General features: G+C 46.4%; 1 protein-coding gene and 1 long non-coding RNA gene across 12 annotated transcripts; one reads left to right on the top strand and one right to left on the bottom strand.

Annotated features, from left to right (window-relative positions):
* Positions 1-3,818: 3,818 nt before the first annotated feature.
* Positions 3,819-5,898, bottom strand: LOC119916621. The gene is made up of 4 exons (XR_005447119.1): positions 5,434-5,898; positions 4,895-5,167; positions 4,743-4,789; positions 3,819-4,515 (listed from the first exon to the last, which is right to left on the bottom strand). It is a non-coding gene; the product is annotated as an uncharacterized LOC119916621 (long non-coding RNA).
* Positions 5,899-6,617: 719 nt separating this feature from the next.
* LOC119915691 (rho GTPase-activating protein SYDE1) lies at positions 6,618-26,559 on the top strand. Of its 11 annotated transcripts, XR_005446990.1 has the most exons (17): positions 6,618-6,842; positions 14,069-14,358; positions 15,591-16,104; positions 16,273-16,614; positions 17,604-17,799; positions 18,772-18,935; positions 19,866-19,985; positions 20,086-20,174; positions 21,153-21,290; positions 21,528-21,654; positions 22,285-22,460; positions 22,651-22,915; positions 23,045-23,341; positions 23,543-23,754; positions 23,880-25,306; positions 25,345-25,401; positions 25,555-26,559. XR_005446990.1 is itself a non-coding variant. In XM_038735361.1 (15 exons), exons 1-14 carry the CDS (start codon positions 6,758-6,760, stop codon positions 23,731-23,733), a joined length of 2,994 nt encoding a protein of 997 aa, XP_038591289.1. In that variant the 5' UTR covers positions 6,618-6,757; the 3' UTR covers positions 23,734-23,751; positions 23,880-26,559. The 11 variants fall into 11 exon arrangements, 2 of the variants coding, with proteins under 2 accessions (XP_038591289.1, XP_038591288.1); XR_005446989.1 differs by lacking the exon at positions 25,345-25,401 and having other exon boundaries at positions 23,880-25,268; positions 25,498-26,559; XR_005446988.1 differs by lacking the exon at positions 25,345-25,401 and having other exon boundaries at positions 25,498-26,559.
* Positions 26,560-27,476: the final 917 nt, after the last annotated feature.

The following is a 27,476-nucleotide window of genomic DNA, read 5'->3' as shown; positions in this document are numbered from 1 at the left end:
ACTGTTCACTGCTGAATTTAAAACCTTAAACCTGTAAATTAACAGCAGAGTGATGTCGAACAAAAGAGGCCACATTATTGATTATTAAATGTAAATTAAATATCTTAAATAAAAAATAACTGATAACAAAATGACCAAACATCATTTTTAATTGAATTAATGTCGTTTCTCCTGCAGTTTATCTTCTGATTTACAGACGAGCCGCAGCGCTGCAGAGTGTGTGTGTTAAACCTCCCCGTCTTCATTGTGTGTGAAGTGTTTCCTTTTGTGTGTGTGTGTGTGCGCGCACACACACGCACGCACACACACACACACACACACACACACACACACACACACATTTGCATTTAAATAGCGACATCAACCGGCGTTCACGGCGGCACACATGCGGGTTTCCCAGATGTCACGGCAAAGTCAGATGGGCCAGCTGTCACGCACGTGCACGCGCGCACACATGCATGCACACATGCACGCGCACGCACAAGGCTGACTCAGTAAAAAACATTCAGTCAGTTTAAACTTCAGAAGCTTTAAACAGAGAGAAACACGCAGTCCGTCAGCGTGTGTGTAGAACACAGGAGAAACCTGAATCACCAGATCGGACCTCTGTCCTGTTTCCAGGTGGCTCCTACTCCCGAGAGGGCCCGTCCCTGAGAGGGCCCCGCTCCCTGTCTCCCAGAGCTTTCTTCAGTTCTTCTGAAGGACTGTTGGGGAGTTTTCCTGATGTGGACGGAGGCTCTGAGGAGTCTGATGCTGGATCAGTGACACTGACTCGACGTGATCTCACACCCGTTATTTAAAACAGCTCGAGATCCTGACCCAGAACCACATCACCTCACCTGTCATTTCAGAAGCTCGTTCAGAAGCTCGTTAACCACATAACCCAACGGGTGGACCAGATAACGTCCCGATTTTATTGGCCCTGCTTTCGTGGAGACGTACATGGCTGGCGTGCGTCTACCTGGATGGGAGTTGGTTAACCAACCGCAGGCCTCGACCGGACTTTCTCCCTTAGAACTGCTATTTGGCAGGAAACCACGTTGGGGTGCTGGACCTGCTTAGAGAAAGCTGGGACGAAGGTCCGAGCCCAAGCAGAAATGAAGTCCAGTACGTCCTGGACCTGAGAGTCCACAAGAGCAGCTCAGGACCTGGAGCTTGAACAGCCCTTCAGCAACCGACAAACGGGACTAACAAGTTGCACCAGCAGACAAGGAGCCCCAAATTACTTATCAGGTGGCAGGGGCCCTTCGATTGATTCCCCGTTGGACAGGTGGATGCTGGGAAAATGAAAACAACGTTCCCATTTGAACAAAGCGCCTCAGAACTTAAAACTGTAATGACCCGAATAAAGGAAACCTTGGACCAGCACGACCAGTTCAGAGTGACTGGGAATCGAACGGCTGCCGGGACAGATGTTCTTTCTGTATTTAGGACTCAGTCAACGCCGAAATAGGGATCAGGCCTGGTCTTCTTTCAGGATAGACGGAGCGTATCACGTCACCGAAGCTGTGAAAGCTACCAGGGGCTCGCCGGCGGATAGTCCCAGACCCTGACCCCGGGATCTGCACTTTCGACGGATGATTCTTTGAGCCGAGGATGTTTCCACCTGTGAGGCGGCGACGGAGGCCGGAGAGTGCGGAGCGGCCTGAAGCTGCAGAAACGTTTCCTGTGGCCGGAAGGCGGGCGTGGAGGGATGGAATCAGCCGGGCGGAGATCAGGGTGCACTCGGACGCCAGCTCGCTGCTACAGCGAGGACCTGAGGACTCGCAGTGAAACGCCGGCTGACAGAACACCGTGATTGGCCGACGGAGATGTGTTTGGTTTGAGTCGTAGAGTAAACCCAGTCATCTGAACTCCTCCATCAGCTACACCACCATGTCCCATTGAACCCTCTGATTCTGGACCTCCTGTGTTGTGTTTAATCCGAGCAGCCTGATCCTCCCTAACATTTTAAATCTGCACCGTGTTGTTTCCACGTTACTCAACTCACTCATGTCTGATCTTATGATCCCTCTGATTTTTACTTCAGTGTAGTAAACTGATCCGGTCCGACGTCAGCAACGAGCCGGGGAATCAGACCTCAGCTCGGTGGTCTTTATAGAGACGCAAAGCTGGGTCACCTTGAGCCCGAACCGCACAGCAGGAACAAAACCAGCCAAGTTCCATAAATGTTTATCGTTCAGTTCAGGTTAGAAATCAGTCAAATCACAACAAGTGACCTCAGTCAGATCTGAAGTAAATCAGGCTGGAGAAGAATCCCGTCAGAAATCAGATGTAAATCCTCGCCATGATTAATAAAGCAGTTTGTTAATCAGTGTGACCTCCCGTCATCACTAAGTTTTAAATCCCACACGTTAGAAATCAGTCCGATTAAATCAGCTTTATTTCTGGTGAAGTCTGGTTGAACTCTTTTAAAAAGTGAAGTCAGCAGATTTATCATGACGGGCTGATCCGATCCTGTTTGTCTCAGCTGCCAATCAAACTGATGGCTGAGTGTCATTGGCCGCTGCCTGACAGGCTGCTGATCAGTCCTCTGTCACATTTTATTCTTTTAGATTTTACCTCCTTCATCTGCTTTGATCCTGCTGTTTTTCTGCATTTCACCGTTTTGTCCTCGTCTCCTCTGTGTTTTATTTTTATTTGACTCTTTTGTCTGACTGGAGTGCGGCTGCAGGGAAACAGACGAGGAGCCACAAAAATGGAAATAAAATGAGAGGAAACAAAGCGCTCGACCTTCAGCTGCAAACACAGAAACACTTTCAGATTCAGCCTGTGAGTGTGCGTGTGCTGCCGAGGGATTTCCAGTCGTCCCAGTTCAGGGAATTCCCTCCATCCCAGCAGAGAGATGGGCGAGCGAGGAAAGAGCGCCACCAAGAGGAAACAGAGAGAGTCGGACCAGAGATTCCTCTTTACAGTTCATATGTGAGGAGATTCACACACATGTGATATATATTTATAGATTTAATCTCTAGGATATGTCTCTATATTCTAGAGATTAAACATCAGATTTAATGTCTGCCGTTCTTTACAGTCTGTCCAACATGAGACTCTGCAGAATAAAGAGCGGAGGGACACCGAGCGTCACTGAAGGAAATGATTTCTATTTGTAGGATAAATATTCTGTAAATAAAAACGTTGCTACATGACAGTGTGATTTTATTTCATAAACTACGAGTCATTAATTAATAACTCTTCTGTTTCTTCAGTCGTCTCTGTTTTAGTTTTCTTCTTTCATTTCATTGTTTATAAAAACGACACAAAATCATCTTTTCTGTAATGAACGCATCACGCAGGGCAACAAGACAGCGAACGCATCACGCAGGGCAACAAGACAGCGAACGCATCACGCAGGGCAACAAGACAGCGAACGCATCACGCAGGGCAACAAGACAGCGAACGCATCATGCTGGGCAACAAGACAGCGAACGCATCACGCTTGTGAAAGCATCTGTCGCCATCTTGCAGAAATATTAACCAATAAATGAAAATGTTTTGCACAAAAAGAAGAATTTTTTAAAGAATTTAATTTAAATACAGAAGAAACAAAAAAGCAACTTCAGCTAAAAACCGTTTTAGATTTAGATTTGGCACCACAAGCTAACACAGGATGCAGAAAATCCACCTGTCTATTGCTCAGACCCACAGAGCCAGAGACCCTCAGACCCTCAGACCCCCAGACCCCCAGACCCCCCAGATCCTCAGAGCCTCAGACCCTCAGAGCCTCAGACCCCCAGAGCCACAGACTCCCAGACCCCCAGAGCCTCAGACCCCCAGAGCCTCAGACCCCCAGACCCTCAGACCCCCAGACCCCCCAGATCCTCAGACCCCCAGACCCCCCAGATCCTCAGAGCCTCAGACCCCCAATATTTCTTTAAAATAGTGTTCAAATATGTTCTGGTCTCTTCTGGTGATAACACCAACATCGTCACTCCTCGTGAGCTGAGCCCTGACGTCCAACCAGCAGAGTGAAACAGGCAGAAACTGGAGACAATGAACTCGACACGCTGCGTTCACTGCAGTGCAGGCTGTTTCAGTCTGAAGTCATTTCCTGTTTCCACCGGACGAGGGGAAATCGTTGAGTTTCTTCTTTGTGGATTCTCTCTTTATGTTTCTGCCTGAGAAAACATCAGGTGAGAACAAGAAGAACAAAGTTTCAGTCTCACTTTTTTAATGAAACACCAGATTTTATTATTGATTGATTGTATTAATGAGAAAAAGTAATTAAAGATTTAAAGTGAAATCATGAATGCTGATTCTCCGAGGCCCTCGTGCTCGTCTGACAGGCCGCACTGCCCCCGGTCAGGTCTGACAGGCGACGTGATCAGAGTCGATTAACATCATTCCGCATCGTTAATTGCTCCTAATTGAACCTGACGTGTCACTAATTAATTAACAGAGGAGGTTAATGAATGCAGGTTTGAGTGGCGGCTCCAGATGTCCAATCGCGGCGTGTCCTCTGATCGTCTGTTCAGGACGCCGCCGTCAGGCCTTCACAGACCGCAGGACGAGACAGAACTAAAAGAAGTGATCAGAGGAGGAAAAATCACTCGCTGAGCTGTTTCTTTAAACTTTGTTATTGATTATACCTTCAAATAATCAGCTGGTCATGTTTAAACAGTAGAACCAAACTGTTCTTCAGATGTTTACAGAGCAGGAAATGAGCCAATGAAAAGAAAGACAGAAGCGTGGAGGCGTTGCGCCCCCTGCTGGATGGAAACCTCATGTCGCCTTTCAGGACAAACCTTTCTCTCTCCTCTTCTTCATCTTCTTCTTCTCTCAGCTCCGCGTGCTGAAATAGAATAAAAATATAAAACATGAATAATATAAATAAAATAATGATTGATAATCAATTATAATAATGTTAAAAGTAAAAAATACTACATGTACTACTCACCTGTTGGTCTTTTGTACTTTACAGCTTTATACCAACCAAATGACTAAATATGCATAAACTATTAATAAAGCTGCCAATTCCATTTACCAAACAGAATGGTTTGTTTTATTTTCCTCCTGCAGTGTTGAGGGTTTCCTGGTGTTTGTCTCCATCTGGTGGACAAACTGAGACATGATGAAGCTGCTTCCTCCTCTTCACTTGTTTCTCTGAAAATCTTCATCAGCAAATCACTCCTCACCCTTCTGCAGTGGTGAAACCAGCTGATCATGTGACCTGCACGAGTTGTAAACATCAGTTTTTTACTGGATCAATTCAAACTGGTTCATTTCACTGACAACAGTCACAGAAAATATTTTTATTTGATTTTACCTTTATTTAATCAGGTGAGTGTCATTGAGATTAAAATCTCTTTTGCAAGAGAGAGCAGGCCAAGAGGCAGCATGAAAGAACATAAAGGACAGTTTCCAACATATAAAAGACATCAGGTACACATACAGTACATATAGGCAGAATACAACTTTATAAACAGCAACACTGACCAATGTTCACCTGCTCCAGATCCTTCAGAGTTGTCAGTCAGTTTCAACGAGTTCTGAAGAAGGTTCCAAGCAGAAGGTGCCGCAAACACCAAGGCTTTTATACCCAATCCTGTTCGGACACGGGGGACCATCAAGTGTTTTCTGATTGAACGACATGTTTCTTTGGAACAACGGGCTTCGAGGTATGTTTTCTCCCGTTTGGTGGGCGTGTCAGATTTCGTGTGTTTTCTACGCAGTCATGCTAATACTGTTATCATTTCAAAGTGCAGACACAGGAGTAGAGGAACTAGTCTTCTCAGTGATCATCACCATGAAACAAAAGAAGAATTGGTCCCAGACTAAAGGTGAAGCAGCCAGTTCATGGAGCACACGGAGATCCAAAACAGGAACAAGGCAACAATCGAAAGTCCACAAAACCTGAAGCAGAAGAGACACGAGACCAAACGCAGACCTGCAGACAGAGCAGACACAGGTGGAAACACTCAGCCAATCAAAGCAAAGAGACAGAACACTACAAAATAAAAACACAGCACGGATTTAACAAAATAAAACAGGAAGTAAAGCCCACATGAACACACAATGCTGGATTTAACAAAATAAAACTGAACTAACAAAACTCAAAAGCTGAAAAACGTTAAGACGTCCAGGAAAAGTTCCTGATGCTGCAGAGAAAAAAGGAATGTCGTGTTACGGCTGCATTTGTAAAATATTTGGAGCAGGCGGTGCAGCCTGATCAGTAATTACTGAGAACTGTTTCTGTGTGCAGCGGCGAGCTCACCTGTAGGCGTACCTCATGTGTTTGTGTTGCTCCGTCTGCCAGAAGGGAGACGACAGGAATAATGATAGTAAGTAATAATAATAACAACACCTTCAATGATTCACGACAACTAAAGTAATGAAAAACAAAGTGTCTGAGATCGACGAGACACTGTGTCCCGTATGAGACACCAGACACAGGAAATATGTCATTACACAAAGTTTAGTTTGACTTGAAGTTAACTTCCTCTTCAAAACTGAATTAAAGAAATAAAACAGAACATTCAGTTGTCTCAGGACTACATTTCCCATGAGTCCTCTCTCTCTCAATGTGGAGGGAGGAGAGTGGGAGGAGGGACCGGGGGAGGAGGAGGAGGGGGAGTTTGGGAAAGAATGTGTGGAATTCATTTCCTGTTCTGCAGCTCTCAGAGTCAAAGTGAACGAGGAGTCGGAGACATGGACGTGATGAAAGAGCGCTGACCCCTCTTCTCCTGCTGGATTCTCCCCGTCCAGGAGGACCGAGGAGGACCGAGGAGGAGGAGGAGGAGGAGGAGGAGGGGGGACCACTATGGCCGAGCCTCTGCTGAAGAGAACCTTCTCCAGGCTGAGAGGCAAAGACAGATCCAGGAGGAAGACGGACCCCAAACTGAGCGGTGAGCAGCTGCAGAGGCTAAACAGAGTCCGTGTTAGTGAGCGCTGCTCAGGACGTCCTGTTCACTGAGCTGTAGTGAGCACACGTCTCTCACAGGCCGATCAGTCTCATCTGTGATCAGACGTCTCAGGCAGATCAGGTCTGTTCTCCAGATTCAGGTTCATACGTTTCCTTTACTAGTCTGAAACTTTTCTCTTCAGTTTGTAACTCTTTGTGTTCCTTCTCAGAGACACGGTCATGTTCTCTGTACTAGTGTTGAGGGAACATGGTACTGGGTTCTAGGCAGAACATTTGAATTTTTCGTTAATATTTGAGTATAAATGATCTATAAAGAACACATGTATGTATGTGCTGCACGTGAGCAGATATCTTTATGTACGTCTATGACATCGTTTTCTAACAGCAGACACACAACCAATGAACAGCCTGCAGAGCTGTGATGTACGCTGTGATGTCACTACTGAGTCTCTGCTGGTACCAAGTCACTGCTGAGTACAGAGTCTCTGCTGAGTACCAAGTCACTGCTGAAGTACCGAGTCTCTGCTGAGTACAGAGTCTCTGCTGAGTACAGAGTCTCTGCTGAGTACCAAGTCACTGCTGAAGTACCGAGTCTCTGCTGAGTACAGAGTCTCTGCTGAGTACAGAGTCTCTGCTGAGTACCGAGTCACTGCTGAGTACCGAGTCACTGCTGAGTACCGAGTCACTGCTGAGTACCGAGTCACTGCTGAGTACAGAGTCTCTGCTGAGTACAGAGTCTCTGCTGAGTACCAAGTCTCTGCTGAGTACCAAGTCACTGCTGAGTACCAAGTCTCTGCTGAGTACAGAGTCTCTGCTGAGTACAGAGTCTCTGCTGGTACAGAGTCTCTGCTGGTACAAGTCTGCTGGTACCAAGTCACTGCTGGTACCAAGTCTCTGCTGAGTACAGAGTCTCTGCTGAGTACAGAGTCTCTGCTGAGTACAGAGTCTCTGCTGAGTACCAAGTCACTGCTGAGTACAGAGTCTCTGCTGAGTACAGAGTCTCTGCTGAGTACCAAGTCACTGCTGAGTACCAAGTCACTGCTGAGTACAGAGTCTCTGCTGGTACCAAATCTCTGCTGAGTACCAAGTCACTGCAGTACAGAGTCTCTGCTGAGTACCAAGTCACTGCTGAGTACCAAGTCACTGCTGAGTACCAAGTCACTGCTGAGTACCAAGTCACTGCTGAGTACTGAGTCACTGCTGAGTACAGAGTCTCTGCTGAGTACAGAGTCTCTGCTGGTACCAAATCTCTGCTGAGTACCAAGTCACTGCTGAGTACCAAGTCACTGCTGAGTACCAAGTCACTGCTGAGTACCAAGTCACTGCTGAGTACTGAGTCACTGCTGAGTACAGAGTCACTGCTGAGTACAGAGTCTCTGCTGGTACGAAATCTCTGCTGAGTACAGAGTCTCTGTTGGTACCAAATCTCTGCTGAGTACTGAGCCTCTGCTGAGTACAGAGTCTCTGCTGAGTACAGAGTCTCTGCTGAGTACCGAGTCACTGCTGAGTACAGAGTCACTGCTGAGTACAGAGTCTCTGCTGGTACCAAGTCCCTGCTGAGTACAGAGTCTCTGTTGGTACCAAATCTCTGCTGAGTACTGAGCCTCTGCTGAGTACAGAGTCTCTGCTGAGTACCAAGTCACTGCTGAGTACAGAGTCACTGCTGAGTACAGAGTCTCTGCTGGTACCAAGTCCCTGCTGAGTACAGAGTCTCTGTTGGTACCAAATCTCTGCTGAGTACAGAGTCTCTGCTGAGTACCGAGCCTCTGCTGAGTACCGAGCCTCTGCTGAGTACAGAGTCTCTGCTGAGTACAGAGTCTCTGCTGGTACAAGTCTGCTGGTACCAAGTCACTGCTGGTACCAAGTCTCTGCTGAGTACTGAGCCTCTGCTGAGTACAGAGTCTCTGCTGAGTACAGAGTCTCTGCTGAGTACCAAGTCACTGCTGAGTACCAAGTCTCTGCTGAGTACCAAGTCACTGCTGAGTACCAAGTCTCTGCTGAGTACAGAGTCTCTGCTGAGTACAGAGTCTCTGCTGGTACAAGTCTGCTGGTACCAAGTCACTGCTGGTACCAAGTCTCTGCTGAGTACTGAGCCTCTGCTGAGTACAGAGCCTCTGCTGAGTACAGAGTCTCTGCTGAGTACAGAGTCTCTGCTGAGTACAGAGTCTCTGCTGGTACCAGGTCTCTGCTGAAGTACCAAGTCTCTGCTGAGTACTGAGCCTCTGCTGAGTACAGAGCCTCTGCTAAGTACAGAGTCTCTGCTGAGTACAGAGTCTCTGCTGGTACCAGGTCTCTGCTGAAGTACAGAGTCTCTGCTGAGTACAGAGTCTCTGCTGAGTACCAAGTCACTGCTGAGTACCAAGTCACTGCTGAGTACAGAGTCTCTGCTGGTACCAAATCTCTGCTGAGTACCAAGTCACTGCAGTACAGAGTCTCTGCTGAGTACCAAGTCACTGCTGAGTACCAAGTCACTGCTGAGTACCAAGTCACTGCTGAGTACCAAGTCACTGCTGAGTACCGAGTCACTGCTGAGTACAGAGTCTCTGCTGGTACCAAATCTCTGCTGAGTACCAAGTCACTGCTGAGTACAGAGTCACTGCTGAGTACCAAGTCACTGCTGAGTACAGAGTCACTGCTGAGTACAGAGTCTCTGCTGGTACCAAATCTCTGCTGAGTACAGAGTCTCTGCTGAGTACCAAGTCACTGCTGAGTACCAAGTCACTGCTGAAGTACAGAGTCTCTGCTGAGTACAGAGTCTCTGCTGAGTACCAAGTCACTGCTGAGTACCAAGTCACTGCTGAGTACCAAGTCACTGCTGAGTACCAAGTCTCTGCTGAGTACCAAGTCACTGCTGAGTACTGAGCCTCTGCTGAGTACAGAGTCTCTGCTGGTACCAAGTCTCTGCTGAAGTACAGAGTCTCTGCTGAGTACAGAGTCTCTGCTGAGTACCAAGTCACTGCTGAGTACCAAGTCTCTGCTGAGTACTGAGCCTCTGCTGAGTACAGAGTCTCTGCTGGTACAAGTCTGCTGGTACCAAGTCACTGCTGGTACCAAGTTTCTGCTGAGTACTGAGCCTCTGCTGAGTACAGAGTCTCTGCTGATACCAAGTCTGCTGGTACCAAGTCACTGCTGAGTACAGAGTCTCTGCTGAGTACAGAGTCTCTGTTGGTACCAAATCTCTGCTGAGTACTGAGCCTCTGCTGGTACCAAGTCACTGCTGAGTACAGAGCCTCTGCTGAGTACAGAGTCTCTGCTGAGTACAGAGTCTCTGCTGGTACCAAGTCTCTGCTGAGTACAGAGTCTCTGCTGAGTACAGAGTCTCTGTTGGTACCAAATCTCTGCTGAGTACAGAGTCTCTGCTGGTACCAAGTCTCTGCTGAGTACTGAGCCTCTGCTGAGTACAGAGTTTCTGCTGGTACCAAGTCTGCTGGTACCAAATCACTGCTGAGTACCGAGTCTCTGCTGGTACCGAGTCTCTGGCCTGGCTGCAGGCCTGGCTGTCCTTTATCAGCATCACACTGTCCAGCTGTATGCAGACTAACAGTTCCCCGTGCTACCAGTCTTTGTGCAAAGCTAGGCTAACATTTAAACAGTAGATGTACCATTTCAAGCGTGTCACCTGGATTTCTGCAGAAATTGGTAATAAAATGTGATCTGATCTTCATCTGTGTCACAACAGACAAACGCAGTCTGCTTAAACTAACTCCACGCAAGCAATTATATGTTTTCATGTTTTTATTGAACAAACAGTGCAGGGTGGAAAATGAGTCCTTGGATTTAATCACCGGTTGACCCTCCTTCGGCAGCAATAACGTCAAACAAACATTTCCTGCAGATCAGACCTGAACAACGGTCAGGAGGAATTTTGGACCATTCCTCTTTACAGATCAGTTCACCTCAGTCGGGCCGAGGTCAGGACTCTGACTAGGCCACTCAAGAAGGTGTATTTTCTTCTGCTGAAGCCATTCTGTTGTTGATTTACTTCTGTGCTTTGGGTCATTGTCCTGCGGCATCACCAACCTTAAGTTTCAACTGGCGGTGATGATGCCCCCTCCACCATACCTCACAGTTGGGATGAGGTTTTGATGTTGGTGTGCTGTGCCTTTTTCCTTCCTCTTTTGCAAACTTCAGACATGCAGCAATGATTTTTTGGACAACAGAGGCTTCCTCTACCATGAACTCTATTCTTGTTTTTTTACATATCATAGAGTCGTCAACAGAAATGTTAGCATGTTCCAGATATTTCTGTGACACTCTAAGATCCTTCTTAACCTCATTGATCATTCTGTTTTGTGCTCGTGCAGTCATCTTTGCAGGACGGCGTCTCCTATGGAGAGCAGCCACAGTGCTGAACTTTCTCCATTTATAGACAGTTTGTCTTAAAGTGGAGTGATGGACATCAGGACTTTTAGAGATACTTCTGTAACCCTTTCCAGCTTCATGCAAGTCAACAAGTTCTTAATCTGAGGTCTTCTGAGAGGTCTTTTGTTCGAGGCACGGTTCACATCAGGCAATGCTTCACGAGAACAGCAAAATAAAAATTGGTTTGTTTTTATAGGGCACGGCAGCTCTAACCAACACGTCCACTCAGAACTCCTCCGTCGCAGCAGACAAACTCAGTGACCCAGGAGTGCTGATCCACCGTTCTGACGCTCTCCATCACTCTGGATCTTACGACGTCGCTGTGTGAAGCGCTGGAATCTGATTTGAGCGTTCATACTGAGGCGCACCTGTGAAACCCGACTGGAATCGCATTTCAAACCAGCTCCAAATGTGACTCGGATCCAGATTTTGTGGGATTTTGCAAAATCAATCCGGATAGATTGTAAATGCCTGCAGACTGATTTGTAGAAAGAGTTTAATTCCCCTCCATGTGTTTCTGTCCTTCCATAGACAGAATGAAACGCTGAACTGTTTTTTAAGCTTTTACATATTTCACCACGTTTCTCAGAGCTGCTCAGTCACAGACCGTCTGTAATCTGGAAGGTTTAATGTTCAGCTTCCTGCAGACTGACTGGGTCAGCTGACCACTTCCTGTCATTAGACCTGTGTGTGTTTGTGTGTGTGGTTACTTCCTGTTTATCTCTCCCTGATGATGTGATGTTACAGTAAGTTGGACTGAGTGAAGATTCAAGACACACACACTCAGTATGAAACACAAACTGTTCAGGACGCCATCGACTCTTAAAGCTCGCCTTGTCTGTGGATCATGCTGTGTGTGTGTGTGTGTTGCTGACTGCAGTCTTTGTGTGTTTCTGTGTATTTTAAGACTAGTGAATAGTGAATAGACAGCAGTGTGTTTGGCCTTAAACACAGAGTTCATTGACCTCTGCAGAGTCACAGCTGTTTATTCACCCCCCCTTCTCTTTTCTCAGGTTTCTAAAAAAATAACAGATGATTTATTATTATCATCACACACAAACACTCACAGTCAGCTCCTCTTTAGCTTCATTCAGATGACAGGAAGTGGAGGTCGACCTCTGGAGAGTATCACTTCCTGTCTGGACCTGTAGCCAATCACAGCAGTTTGAGTTTCAGGGAGTAGCCACAGACCACGACCTGCAGACAGACTCAGAGAACAGCTAGTAAACACAGTGCAGCGTTCAGCAGCTACACAGCCAGATATTTCCACTTCAGAGCTAACACAGAGAGAACACTGGACTCCCCTTCATCAGGTGACACATGTAACACCAAAACAGACTCCAGCCAATCAGAGAGCAGGATTATCTAAAATCACCACCTGTGTGATATTAAATCAGCTAACAGCGTCATCAGATTCACTAAAGCACAAACACACAGAGGGTTTATTCATGCAGCTCAGGCAGACAGTCTGCACGCTGTGTATCACGAGGACACACACACAGGAAGCAGAGAGCTAGAAGACATAAATCCAGATGTTCAGGATGTGAGACAGTCAATCTGGTTATAATTGCTGCTTTAAAGTTTCCAGTGTGTTTCAGCAGTAACAGTTGATGGGATTACAGCTGATCAATAATGACCAGCGTGTGCAGCAGGACAGGCTGACATCTCGGACCAGAGTCCAGACTGATGCTTCATGAGCTAAACCCCCATCTGTACTGTCCGACCCGTTCTCAGTCGTCACATATAAATGCCTGGTCAATACCTCTTGCTGTCGGTTTGTAACGCTCTGAGGGAAGCCCTGTAAGGCAGGTGAAGCATATTTAACAGCAAAGTCAGAGTAAGGACGTGGTGGGGTGCAAGGTGGGCCTGATATCGGACTTGCACCCAGGAGACCGTTGTTCGTTTGCCTCTTGAAATAAAAGGTCAAATGTTTTTAAGTCACGTAGTTACTTTAACCCAAACCCTGGTCTTTTCCTAAACCTAACCAAACTATGACGTTTCACAACTTGCCATTAACTTTGCATTGTTTTGCAATATTAAGAAGTACTTTTATTCTGAAAGTCTTAACCGGACGTTGCATTTTTATTCTTGCCATCTTTAACCCTAAATGTCCAAAAACGACAGTAAAGAGTACCCAGGACGTTAAAAAGCAATGCCAAGGGCACTTGATCAGGCGTCGATATGTGAATATATGGGAATGTGTGCTGTGACACTCTGTGGTTTCATAAACACAGCACAGAGAACATCACTTTGTATCGCCTCAGCCAGGAACGCGAGTCAAACCCAGTAAGTTTAAAGCCGAGGCTGCTGGGCAGGGAAGCAGTAACATATCCTGTTCATTCACAGCACATTTCCGATCAAACCTACAGACACAGACTGTGGAGGCTGCTCAGGTGGAAGCTGAGGAGATCTGCACTGGTCAGTCACCAACAACACCACTCAGAAGTCAGTAACCTGATAAGGTTCTGGCTTTTTCACTTGTTTAAACAGATTTCGAGTTCACCGATGTGAGCATGTGTGTTTACGGCTCAGTGGTTGGTTGGTTGTAGTTTAGTTTTTTTCTGTTCCAAGGTGTTTGTGTTGACTGAAAACTGATGGACATGATCTAGGTCAGTAAATACATTGATGTGTTCTCCGGTCACGAAGGAAGCACTCACATGCTGTAGTTTTGTTTTTAACGAACTGCCACATAGGAACCAAAAGAGTGAGACAGCTGCAAAGACCCACAAGACAAGTAACTCACCACTGAATTCCTTCTCTCTCCCTCCTCAAGTTTCTTCACACCACACGCAGGATTTAATCCAACCATGAGAATGCTAATAGCAGCTGTGTGTGTGTACTCTGCAGATGTTCCAGTAAAGAACGACACTGTGCTCCAGACGCCTTCATCGTCATCATCATCACCACCGATGACGACAACAAGACCTCCACCAGCAGCAGACCCTGACCCCCCCTCACCCCCACATAACCACATCACAGTTGCTAAGAAACAGTCGTGGGCACGGCAGGGCTCCGTGGCACCGCCCAGCGTCCTGCCCTCAGGTTCTGCCCCCAGACCCTCTGACCGGGAACGACCATCAGGGACATCCCAAGATGCATCTGGGCAGGCCTGGAGTCAGAGACTAGTACAGGATAAGGTACAATATGGTTCTTTAATTCCCTGTGATTAAAATTCATTTATTTCATGTAAATGTGTTTCAGGCCAGTGAAGACTGAATTCTTGTTCTTGTTCTGGAAGTTTGACCAGTATTTCTACATGTTCTCCCCTCCTTATCCTGCTCCTGGTAGTTTGACCCCTCCTTGTTCTGTCCTTTTAGTTTGACCATGTCTTCATGTACTCCTCCTGGTAGTTTGACTCCTCCTTCTTGTTCTGTCCTTTTAGTTTGACCATGTCTTCGTGTACTCCTCCTGGTAGTTTGACTCCTCCTTCTTGTTCTGTCCTTTTAGTTTGACATGTCTTCGTGTACTCCTCCTGGTAGTTTGACTCCTCCTTCTTGTTCTGTCCTTTTAGTTTGACAGCGTCTTCGTGTACTCCTCCTGGTAGTTTGACTCTTCCTTCTTGTTCTGTCCTTTTAGTTTGACAGCGTCTTCGTGTACTCCTCCTGGTAGTTTGACTCTTCCTTCTTGTTCTGTCCTTTTAGTTTGACCATGTCTTCATGTACTCCTCCTGGTAGTTTGACTCCTCCTTCTTGTTCTGTCCTTTTAGTTTGACCATGTCTTCGTGTACTCCTCCTGGTAGTTTGACTCCTCCTTCTTGTTCTGTCCTTTTAGTTTGACCATGTCTTCGTGTACTCCTCCTGGTAGTTTGACTCCTCCTTCTTGTTCTGTCCTTTTAGTTTGACAGCGTCTTCGTGTACTCCTCCTGGTAGTTTGACTCCTCCTTCTTGTTCTGTCCTTTTAGTTTGACAGCGTCTTCGTGTACTCCTCCTGGTAGTTTGACTCCTCCTTCTTGTTCTGTCCTTTTAGTTTGACAGCGTCTTCGTGTACTAATCCTGGTAGTTTGACTCCTCCTTGTTCTGTCCTTTTAGTTTGACCATGTCTTCGTGTACTCCTCCTGGTAGTTTGACTCCTCCTTCTTGTTCTGTCCTTTTAGTTTGACCATGTCTTCGTGTACTCCTCCTGGTAGTTTGACTCCTCCTTTTTGTTCTGTCCTTTTAGTTTGACAGCGTCTTCGTGTACTAATCCTGGTAGTTCGACTCCTCCTTCTTGTTGTGTCCTTTTAGTTTGACCATGTCTTTGTGTTTTCCACCTCATAGTTCGACTCCTCCTTCTTGTTGTGTCCTTTTAGTTTGACCATGTCTTCATGTTTTCCACCTCATAGTTTGAGTCCTCCTTTTGGTATGACTCCCACCTCTTGTTCTGCTCCCAGACAGAGCAGTGTGGCGACAGGGTGAGTGTCAGTCTGGCCTGGGATATGACCAGCACCCCCTGTATTCCTGTCAGTTCTACGGCAGTCCACCAGGAAGCTCCCGAGCCAGCAGGGGGCCCCCCTGACGTGCCCGCTACCTCTGTCAGCACCAAGTCTGGCCAGCGTGCGTATCTGCAAAGTCTGGATCGCAGCAGCCGAGCCTGGGTGCTGTCTTCAGGAAAGATCCAGGCTTCAGATGAGGCCTATAGGCTTCAGGAGGATAGCGGCAGCAACATCTGGTACAACCCGATCCCTGAGGAGGAGGATGCAGGAGGTCCACACAGAGAGGAGGAGATATGGAGGAAGAGGGATGAGAGCGGTGACGGAGGAGCATCAAAGATTCCCGGAGATAAAAGAGCAGAGCTCGGACGAGTGTGGGTCGGGCCAGCAGAGAGTCGTAGCAGTGACTGTCTACTGGAGGGCGCCAATCCAAGTGTCAGCCACCACACTGATGACATCACAACAGAAAACACAGGTAAGAAGACATGACTGCACCTACTGATTCTACATTTCTTCTTATATTGTGTTCAGTTTCTCTTACATACCACACCACACTGTTCCAGGTTTTCACTTAATCTGATTGAAATTACCTGGGTCACTCTGTTGGCCAACAGTTTCAGGAAAAAGTCTCTCTCTCCCTCAGACTCCCAGCCTTCAGACTCTAGCCCCGCCTCCCAAAAGAAAGTGGGCGTGTCTGGTAGTGTGATTGACAGGCTGAGGTCTCCTGGTACAGTGAGGAAACTCTCCCTAAAGATGAAGAAACTTCCTGAACTGCGCCGCAAACTCAGCCTTCGCTCCTCGTCTCGTGCCCTTCGCCAGGGAAATGACAGCAGAGGGGGTGGGGATGAGTCAGCCAGTAAAAATACCTCATCGTCGTCTGCCTTGTCCAACCAGAATGTGATCAGCAGATATCACCTGGATAGCTCCGCCCCTCCAACCAGACCGCTGCGACGATCATCAAGAGGGCGCTCCGCCAGTAAAGGAGGTGAACTGTCAACATGTTTGTAACAGGTCTAACGATGCCTAGAGGGACATAAACATTTATATATTTGGAAAACAGATTAGAAATTCATTTTTCAGTTTTATATTATTCATACTCTTTTAGTTTGAGCATAACTTTGGCTGATCTGCTCACATGGGACAGGCCCTATGGAGGCTACTCTGGCAGCTTGCTGAAGTAGCTGTATTTGGGAGTAAAGTAAGAATGTTTTAAAATACGTTTTATCCAACACATTCTCATCTCAATGCGTCATAACTGACGCTTTTCGAGAGCGTGACAAAGGGTAAGGATTTTACGCTAAAGGTACCCTTCAGCGTCTGTATGAAACGTCCCCGTTGCTAACCCTACCTGTTAGCTGTAGGGTTTACATGCATAAAGTCAGTGACTTAGGTTTAGGTAATAACATTTCTGATGGTTATGGTAAGGGTACGGGCTTCGAGGGGCTGTCAACACCTTTAACACAAAAGTACAGGATGTCCCTGAGCGTCTCATAGAGACGCACCCGGTGTGTCTCACACAGACACTAATAGTACCCTTTAACTATGTTTTGTCACTTTTTCTGATTCGTTGGTATTGGACACCCTGAGATGAAAACGGGCTGGATTTTTGTCAATTAACAAGGTGGTGCAGTGGTTAACACTTTCGCCTCACAGCAAGAAGGTCTGGGATTCAAACCTTGGTCATCCCCATGTTCTCCCCGTGTGAAACATGCAGGTTAATAGGTTAATATAAACACAAAGAAATTTGTTTAAATTAGACTGGGATAATTAACTTACACGTACACAGGCACAGAGTTTAGAATTTCCATCTAGACTTCCAGCAGCTGGTTCTTCTTGGTGGGTGTTGTCTTAATCCTCTGGAGGATGTCTTGGGCCAGAGGTTTGAGCCCGTTCACGAGTCCTGGAGCAAAGCATGAACCTGCTCACAGTATGATCCCATCAGTTAAACAACCAGAATGTAAACCTTCGTTTTAGGTTATCTTAGTGATGGGGACTCCCCCGAGCTGCTCCCACGGCAACCGGCCCTTCCCCTTACAACTTCCCAGGAAACGGCATGCGACGTCAGCTCTTTCCGATTGTACGTGGGCTCCGATCCACAACGATGCAGCCAGCGGGTGACGGGTTTACTGACTGTCCATCTGATGGGCCTGGAGGAGATGAAGACCAGCAGGTAGGAATGCATAACCACCACACCTGGTACTAGCTAAAGCTGGTGATACACGGAGCAACTTCTAGAGCAATCGTGCAGGGCAACGTTGCCGTCAATGGTAATGAGTAAAGAATATTACCGTAATCCCCTTCCCCCACCACTCCACGACCCACCCAGCACCATCACTATCCGTTCAAAACATAGTCGGACTTGCCACTAGCAAATATTGCCCAGCAACATTGCTCAAAAAGTTGCCCCGTGTATCATCAGCTTAAGAGCAGCTAATATAAGTTAATACTTGCTAAATGGTTGCAGTTGATTATTAACTGAATTTCCCACAGAGGTCCTGGAAGTAAATGATTGATGATATGTATAACAAGTAGAAATGTGACTTCAGTTTACTTTGTTTATACATTTTAAAGTTACAGGAACAGACATTTCTGTTCAAAGGTGCCAGTTTTTAACTGCAGTCTCTGGGCAGCTGTAGGGCTAGGATTAGTTCTTCCTGTTTGGAAGCTTTCTTGAATATGATAGAAAAATGTATTATTAGTAACAGTAACTTTTCAAAAGAGGCTGCATAAAGAAAATAGATGTTGCTCTGACTGTTTGCACATTGTTGGCACATTCTACCAAGACTGTGTCGATATAATCTTCAGGAGTGGAGAAGTCAACTACGTTAATATTTTGTAATGATGATTCGACCAGGAGGGTTTCATTCTAATCCAAGAGCTCCAACTGTGAGTCACTGAACATTGTCTATAAGAAAAATGAATGTGGTTTTACTGCAGGAAGCAGAGCTGTTTGAAATAGCTCCTAACTCTTTACAACTCAGTAATCTTCAGTGGAACTGTCGTTTTCCTTGTCACAGTTATGTTCAGGACACCAGAGACCAACAAGCCTCCCCTGTTGTTGGTTAAGATGCTGAAACACGTTGGGTAATGATGGCTCAGTTTTGAAAAGTGACTCCCTTTCTGTCCCTGTCTCGCCTCTCAGGTCAGAGGACAGTAAGGAGGTCTTCCTGGCCATCCAGATCGATGGGGTGACGAGAGCGAGGACTGCCCTCCTGACGCTGCGAGGCTCCGCCCTCTCATTAAACCACGCCTTCCACCTGGAGCTGGAGAGAGCCCGGCAGCTTCGGATAGTGGTGTTAACACCAGGTACTGCTGCTGCGTGCAAAGTAGTTAGTTATCAATGGTACTTATTCTACCACCGCAACTATAGCCCCTTTTCCACCGCATGGAACCAGCTCGACTCGCCTCGACTCGCCTTTGCCTTTGGTTTTCCACTGTGGAAAAGTTGCACCTGTACCTGCTTCCAGGTACTTTTCTTCGTATCACCTCCGTCGAGGTTCCACAGAGCAGAATGCTGATAAGTCGGAGAGAATCGTCACTATTCACTGCATCATCATTGCGTGCGCCGGACAGAGGCCAGCGACAGAAAGTTGAGCTGGTACTGGTAATGGAAAAGGGGCTTATGACTTATAACTGCCAGCACTACTGCTATTATTGCAATTTCAACCAGATCATCACAACCTGCGGAGTATCTCAGTAATGACAGGTTTGTCCTGATCTCATTTCTGTTCCTCAATCCAATGACCCTGTAAGCTTTCCTCGAGCGCCACCCTTAGGAAAAACTTTACACGTTTAGCTCCAGCACTGTTAGCGGAAGGTTCAGCTGGTTACATTTTGGGTCCGGGTCCTGGTTGGTAAAATGCCAAGATTCTCCAAGGTTGACACAAACACATGATTTTTCTCACAGCTTTTGATTAGCAAAGAGCAATTTAGAAAACATTGATGTTAGCAGTTAGCAGTTAGCATCACTGGAAGCAGAAAACAGATTATTCAGTATAGTTCCATAGTGTCTAAAATGAACCCTTTGGTTGTTGTCTCTACTGTTACTTATTTGTTACTTATGTATTTCTACACTGTATGTTGTTAGCTAAAGATCAAAGTACTTATGTCAAAAACAAATGTTGAAAAGTGCTCTGGGATTCGAAATGATTCAGATTTGATACATGCAATTGAACTCAAACTAAAGCTTCTTGAAATCCTTTGTGTGATCAGTTTTTTATGTATTTCTGTCTGCAGCCAATCCACAAGCAGTGTGCGGGTCTAAATCAGGGACAGATCAGGGTCAGACTTCAGGTGGTCCAACCAGAAACCGAGTCTGCTGTCTGGGTGGAGTCTCCATCCCGCCACTCTTTAAAGGTTCACTACACTTCAGAATTTTATTAATTCACCATTTCTGTTTAAATGTAATGTAAACGTAAATTCTGCTCAAACATTAATGACCATCCTTTTCTCTCAGGGAGTCGAAGTCAGCAGCTCTGTGTGAAGTTGGAGCCCAGAGGTCTTCTTTATGTCAAACTGTCACTGCAAGAAAAATGGGACACACAGGTACACAGTGAAACTACTAGAACTGCCAATTAAAGTGGTGAACGCAACACTTCAACAGCTCTACCAAACCACTCTTAATCATGACTCAGCACGATATGGCATGTGTGTACAATGTGTGGGATCATTACTAAAAGTGCATGTACACAGCTGCAGGCAATGTTCCCTTTATAAATCACTGTCCACCTGGAAATGTGTGCATGTGGATCAGCCTCATGTCTCGCCCTCTACATGCCCACATTCAGCCATAAATGGTTAATGCAAAGCACCTGCTGAATGTTGATGCATAGAAATTGCAGATCGACGGCTCTTTACTCTGAATCAACATGGAAACAACAAGAGACTGCAGCGAGTGGCAACATGCTGCTGCTGCAGTTAATGCAGTGACTTCATTGTGAAATTAAAAAACTGGTCAGATCTTAAGGTGGAGACAAAAAGAAGTGCATTCCAGCATCAGAGTGTGTCTGTGCTGGTGTGGGGCACGGAGGAGGAAGACACTGCCATGGAGACCAATTCTTTTACGCTATTTGATGTTATCTTTTCTACAAACGATGATCATTTCACCAGTTATTAACGTGGTTGAAGAGAAAAGGACTCTCGTGTGTCAGCTGTATATTCACACTTGTTATTGGGGAAAGGCCACCAGACTTTCCGGAATCTTGCCACCTGCCATATCCTGGCATCAACAGCTGTGGTACTCCACAACTAAGTGAAATTAAATTTGTTAGAGGCCTCTCACATTTAATTTCAATGTTCACTAGCTGTGGCATCAATTTCCTGTCTCCAAAGTGTTCTCATGCACGGGCGTTCACTTACAGGTGTGCACATTCTCCGGTCAGATTTGTTTTTATAGATCAGACCCCACTTTATGCATATGTAACTGTTATAAATTAGGCCCCTGAGCTGTGGAGACCTCATCACAACTGTAACCAACATATTTAATTTAATCCTTCTTGTAATTGTATTACTTTCCCCCCGCAGCCCAGCACTGACACATCAGTGCCTTCTAATGTGTTTGGGGTTGAACTTCACCATCTAGTGGAGAAAGAAGGATCTGCATCCCCAGTCCCTCTACTGATCCAGAAATGTGTGGCAGAGATAGAACGAAGAGGACTGAAGGTATCTATCTATTTATAGCTACGGTGTGTAAATCTGCCATCCACCCCTGCAGAGATCTGGCATTCCAGATCTGGTAAATCCTGGTCGCAGTACCAGGGTTTTCTTAGTAGAGGTGCCCCACACTTGGTTGTGGTCCATGTTATGCCATTTATCTTAATCCCTCCAGTGTACTTTGTCTTTGACCACCTCTAACCACTGCTTAACTAGTGCTGAAGACCTTGTCTGTGTGTCTGTCAGGTGGTGGGTCTGTACAGACTGTGTGGTTCTGCTGCGGTGAAGAAGGAGCTCAGGGACTGGTTTGAGAGGAACAGTTCAGCCGTGTGCCTCAGCGAGGACCTCTACCCTGACATCAACGTCATTACAGGTCAGTAAATACACAGCTGGTTGACTCAAATCTGACCGTAACTCTGAGGAGGTGTGGTTTAGTGCGACTCGTTTCGCAGCCACTAAGGTCTTTTCTAAGTCATCAAGATCAGGTTCAAGTTGCGTCACAGTCAGGAAGGTCTCGATGACCTAATCAATAATGCAAAGTGTGTCTCAGAAAGTTCTGATTAACCTTCTCACTCTTAAACTGATGATACACGGAGCACCTTTAGAGCAATGTTGTTGGGCAATGTTACCAGCAACACCTCATCACCACAGCAAATTCCTCCTAGATGTAAAACACTACTTGGCAATAAAGATTAATAATCTAATCCCCTTCACCCAGCACTCCTCCACCCGCCCCGCCGCGATCCGTTCAAAACATACTCGGCCTTGCCACTAGCAACATTGCCCAGCAACATTGCTCAAAAAGTTGCCCGGTGAATCATCAGCTTTACAGTTTGTCACACAAGTAGGAACTTGCAAACACTGCAGGTGTTGGTGCAGGGACGGACTGAAGCTGCAACGCGATCATACATGACTTAAACCCGATCCTCAGGACTTGAACTTGACCTTGATTACTCGTTGACTCGTACTTTTCCTGATTGTACTCAGAACTGTGTTTTCTCAGGTATACTGAAGGACTACCTGCGGGAGCTGCCATCTCAGCTCATCACCAGGACTCTGTACCAGGTAGTCAGGGAGGCCATGACCCTACAACCCCCACCTTCCCCACCTGCAACCCCAGATCCTCAGATGGCCCAGAGCACTGTGGAGCTGCTGTCCTGTCTGCCCCATCCAGAGAGGGTAACACAGAGTACTACTACTGGAGTACTACTGCAGTACACTAATACAGCATTCAGAGGGTCCCACTGTCACACAGGGTTAAATGCAAACTTTCATGTCGAAGCAGCTTCTTCTTCTGCCACATTTCTACACATGTTCCGATTCAGAGCAGAGAGAAGGGTTGACTTACGTTTTCCGTCTCTCTCTCCAGGCCACCCTGTCTCTCCTGCTAGACCACCTCAGCCTGGTGGCGTCCTTCAGCTCGTCCAACAGGATGACACACCAGAACCTCGCTGTCTGCTTTGGCCCAGTGCTCCTCACCCCAACCCAGGAAGCGTGGAGGGGGGGGGGAGGAGGTGCAGGGAGGGGAGGAAGAGGAGTGGGGAAAGGATTCGGTCATGGTGAAGAAATAGCAAGTGCGGTGGATTTCAAACGACACATCGAGGCGCTGCACTACCTGCTGCAGCTGTGGCCAGGTGAGACCGGAGGAGCTCCAGCTGGAAGTAACCTCAACATCCACAAGCTCCACCCACTTACACTGACACTCAGGTACTCGTACTTACCTTTAAAAGGTGTCACTTTGCTGTTCATGTCTTGTTCCTCAGTGCCGACCCATCGAGTCCCAGCAGATGATCACATCAAAGTGTCCCCGCCTCCCTCCCCAGCCCTCACCCATAACCCCCTGCTCCAGCAGCAGCATCGGAAACCTGCGCTGCGATTGGCTCTGCCCCAGAACCCAGAGGAGGTGGTGGTGTCACGTCGAGGTCGAGGCGGTCTGGCCCGGCTGGAGAGTCCGCCACCGATCAATCGGTACGCCGGAGACTGGAGCGTCTGTGGACGAGACCTTCTGTCCGGACAGGAGGCTGATTATGACGAGGTGGCAGGAAGTGAGAGTGACGGAGGTAAACAGATGAGCAGGAAGGTTTGTCAAACGTATTTCCATTTCTTGACCCAGTCGACGAAGACAACCACACCTGACGTCACTGGAAAACATCGTACTCACCGCACAGTAGAAACGTTTATTCGTTCCGGTGGTGTGGACGAGTCAATACAGTTTGAAACAAAGAGAAAACTAGGTTTTCATTTTGTTGTTGCTGTTTCAGGCAGCGGGGATGAAGAGGAGGAGAAGAAGGAGGCGTGGTCGTCAGGAGGAGGAGAAGGAGGAGGTCTGTATGTGGATGAGTTCCTGGATTTCGACGCTCCATTTAACTGTCGACTCAGCCTAAAGGACTTCGACACTTTGATCCACGACCTGGACCGAGAGCTGGCCAAACAGATCAACATCTGTCTGTAGGAGGAGGAGGAGGAGGAGGAGGTCTGTTCATCAGTCAACTTTCTTCTTCTTTAATTTGATATCAACTTCTAAAACTTTCTCACATTCAGAATAACAAACAACAAATATTTTTTACTTAATTCCCTGATTTAATGCTTTGCTTCAAGGTTCCTTCAACAGTCCCAGGAGTATCAAACAACTACAACTCTGTTACAGCAGACTGACCTCAAATCAGCTGCTAGTTTGACCTCTGACCTCCTCACGGCTTCCTCTGATCGCTGAAGCTGAAGAGACTCCATCAGGAAACCAGACTGAAACCAGCCAAAGAAAAATAATCTGCGTATTTTCTTGTAAATTGTTGACATGTCTCTATTTTCAGCATCACAGTTTTCTCTAATAATAACTTTAAATTCCATAAATTCACCTTTATGAGATAATTGTGATGTGAGATTTGGAAGTTGGTGAACATATGTCCATCAGCGGGAAGTGATGAGTTTAACTCAAAGACAAGATGGATGCCGTTCTCAATGTTTCCTGCTGGTCAGCATGGAGGATGAGCCCCAGTCTGTGCCAAAAGTCTAAATCAAACCAGATTAATTTATTTTTCTGATCCAAAGATGAGCGCAGCTTCAGAGTTCATATGAAGGAGAGGTTTGAGCCACACTGTCGGTTCATAACCTTATTATTATTAATGTACAGATGTTCTGATGATAAAGACCTTCTGAAGTCACAAGTGAAGTGAACTGTGTTGTTCTGGGTATCAGGGTCGGATCATGCCGGAGTGAATCGGGGCTGTTTGCACTGTTGAAGCCATATTTTCACTTGCTGTAAGTTTAAGTTGAAGAGCACAACCTGCAGTCAGAGTTCCCCTCACTCCGATCAGTTGACATGCGTTTATATTTATTCTCCTTTCTTTGAGAGACCTTTGAATTTGCTGCGATGTGACATCTGCAGAGAGCCTGAAAGGTCCCAGTGGAAATGTTTTTCTGAACTGTCGTGTTTCCTCACAGGATCTGAACCTTGTTGTTCTGTCAGATGTGCAGGAGGATACTGGAGGAGTTGTGGTTGCAGCTGCTGTCAGACCTCTGGCTTCTTCTGAAAATATAGATCAGAAGGAGTAAAAAATGAATTGCCAAAGAACAGAAAAAAGAAATCCCGCTGTGATCTTTTCAGGTATTAAGGTAGGCTGTGTTTTAGCATCATTAGCATGTAGCAGTAGCACGTAGGTCGACTGTTTGTAGCTGCTTTTATCTTTAAAATGTCAATGATGACCTGAAGGGAGAGTAGGAGGAGCTTAACATACCACACCCACTGCGTCTGTTTTCATCTGAACAGACAATAAATATCTGAAGTTTCACAACATTTTTAAACTAAGAAAGCTCAGGAAGCATGTTGAGCTGAGCAAACGAACACAAATCTTGACTTGTGCAGTAACGATGTTTAGATTCTGTTCTGTTGTTGGTCGTGTTAAAGCCATATTCCTCCAAACGGGTTTGCAGGTATCGGTCAGTGCTGCAGGTTTCTGTTGGTCCTGCTGGTTTGTGTTAGTCCTGCAGGTTCTGTTGGTCCTGCAGGTTTCTGTCGCCCCTCGCAGGTTTCTGTTGGTCCTGCTGGTTTGTGTTAGTCCTGCAGGTTTCTGTTGGTCCTGCAGGTTTCTGTCTGCCCTGCAGGTTTCTGTTGGTCCTGCAGGTTTCTGTCGCCCCTCGCAGGTTTCTGTTGGTCCTGCTGGTTTGTGTTAGTCCTGCAGGTTTCTGTTGGTCCTGCAGGTTTCTGTCTGCCCTGCAGGTTTCTGTTGGTCCTGCAGGTTTCTGTCTGCCCTGCAGGTTTCTGTTGGTCCTGCAGGTTTCTGTCTGCCCTCGCAGGTTTCTGTTGGTCCTGCAAGTTATTGTCACCCCTCGCCAATATGATAACGCTGCATTTTCAGGACCCCTGCAGTCCTGGGACCACAGTTCTAGGGCCGCAGTTCTTTTGAGACAACGGCATCTAGTGGATTGGTGGTGGTAATGCACAGCAACACGAAGGATGTTAACGCTGTTAGCTGTAGGGTTAACCGGTCATCGTGCATATAATGATCACCCTGTGATGGTTAGGAGAATTGGCTTCGGGGCTGTCAAGAGTAACATAGCTAGCTGGCAGTATCAAAGAACTAAAGTGTCCTACAAATGCATTTCTGGTCTGAAGATTGCGATCCTGAAACTGCAGCCTCTGGTACTGCAGCTACATATTAATCCCCCTCGCAGGTTTCTGTCGCCCCTCGTAGGTTTCTGCTGGTCCTGCAGGTTTTTGGCACCCCTTGCAGGTTTCTGTAGCCCCTCGTAGGTTTCTGCTGGTCCTGCAGGTTTCTGTAGCCCCTCGCAGGTTTCTGCTGGTCCTGCAGGTTTCTGTCGCCCCTCGCAGGTTTCTGCTGGTCCTGCAGGTTTCTGTCGCCCCTCTGGTCCTGCAGGTTTCTGTAGCCCCTCGCAGGTTTCTGCTGGTCCTGCAGGTTTCTGTCGCCCCTCTGGTCCTGCAGGTTTCCTGAGCAACAGAACGATGTGAGCTGCAGCCGGTCTTCAGTATTTTCATGGTACAGAGGTTCTAACTGTGATGTGTTTGTGAAGCCACAGAACGAAGAAGATGCCATACTCAGTGTTAACGATGATGTTGTTGTTTTGATGTTTTCTGTTTGTCGATATTTGACAGTATTATTTTGTTTTGCACAACTTCAATAAGCACTTATGTTTTTTATTTTGTTTCTATGCAGATGATGTAACCAAAGTGTTGAAGCACAGTTCTCGTTGGAACAGACCTGTCTGTACAACTTATTAACCTGACCAACTATTAAACACATTATTATTATTATTATTACTACTACTGACTGGATACCTGTTTTTATCATTAGCTGTGCTGCAAATTTCTGTTTGATCACTCTCAACAATCCCACCTGGGAAGAAGTGCTCTGAGTGTTCTGAGACCAGATGCAGTTTAATGCAGAAACAACGACGCGTTCATTAATCATTAAAAACCATAACCTGAGATTATGGAAACATTGCAGATATTTCCATTTTATTTCAACAATACTGTTGGACTGAATTCAGGGAAATATTGATAAAGTAGTACAAATGTAGCCTACATGTTGTCAGGGGCTCCAGCCTTCAGACAAGTTACTGTAAGAAACTACATGAAACGATCTGGAAAGTCTGCGCTGCTCGCAGTAATTATAACACTACATGTGTAAAGACATGGTGTTACCTAAACTGAACGTCTGTTGGGAAACCTAGCCATTGAACTCAGTTTCCCATAATCCTCCAGGATTTCACACTTAGGTATGAACTCCACTCATGCCCCCAGGACATTTTCTCTTAGGGGTGTCCTCACTTTAGTAGCCAGCGGTTTAGACATTAATGGCTGTGTGATGTGTTATTTTGAGGGGCGTCGCGGTTCTTCGTGGGTCTTCTTCAAGTACTATTTAAAAACATAATGTTTTTTGTATGGTTCATCAATGTTGATAAATGATCCGAACTTTCCGCGAGGTGCGGACAACTCGGCACAACACCGGTGAAGTTCAGGCTCCGTCCCTACAGCAAGTTCCTCTTCTGCCACTACACACTCTCACACATGCACACTACGCCTACACATGCGCTACCTTGAGGGTTAGGGTTACAATTCTGGATTTATTCACGCACTTTAAAGACATTTATTAAAAGCTTATTTTCTTTTTTAATTTTTTTATTTACAGCATTAAATGTTGAAATGTATATTGTAACAGGCTGTATATTAACTTACTG

This window comes from Micropterus salmoides, unplaced genomic scaffold (assembly GCF_014851395.1).
Source record: "Micropterus salmoides isolate LMB-PRFRI ecotype aquatic unplaced genomic scaffold, ASM1485139v1 Ms_hic_scaffold_21, whole genome shotgun sequence".
NCBI lineage: Eukaryota > Metazoa > Chordata > Actinopteri > Centrarchiformes > Centrarchidae > Micropterus > Micropterus salmoides.
Note: the sequence above shows the minus strand (reverse complement) of the source record. Positions and strands in the feature narration are given on the sequence as shown.

Bases quoted from the DNA above. Each gene is read 5' to 3' on its own strand.
- LOC119915691 (XM_038735361.1), top strand. From the start codon at position 6,758: ATGGCCGAGCCTCTGCTGAAGAGAACCTTCTCCAGGCTGAGAGGCAAA. The intron at 18,936-19,865 runs GTACTGCTGCTG...TTCTGTCTGCAG, and splicing joins GATAGTGGTGTTAACACCAG to CCAATCCACAAGCAGTGTGC. The intron at 22,461-22,650 runs GTAACACAGAGT...CTCTCTCTCCAG, and splicing joins GTCTGCCCCATCCAGAGAGG to GCCACCCTGTCTCTCCTGCT.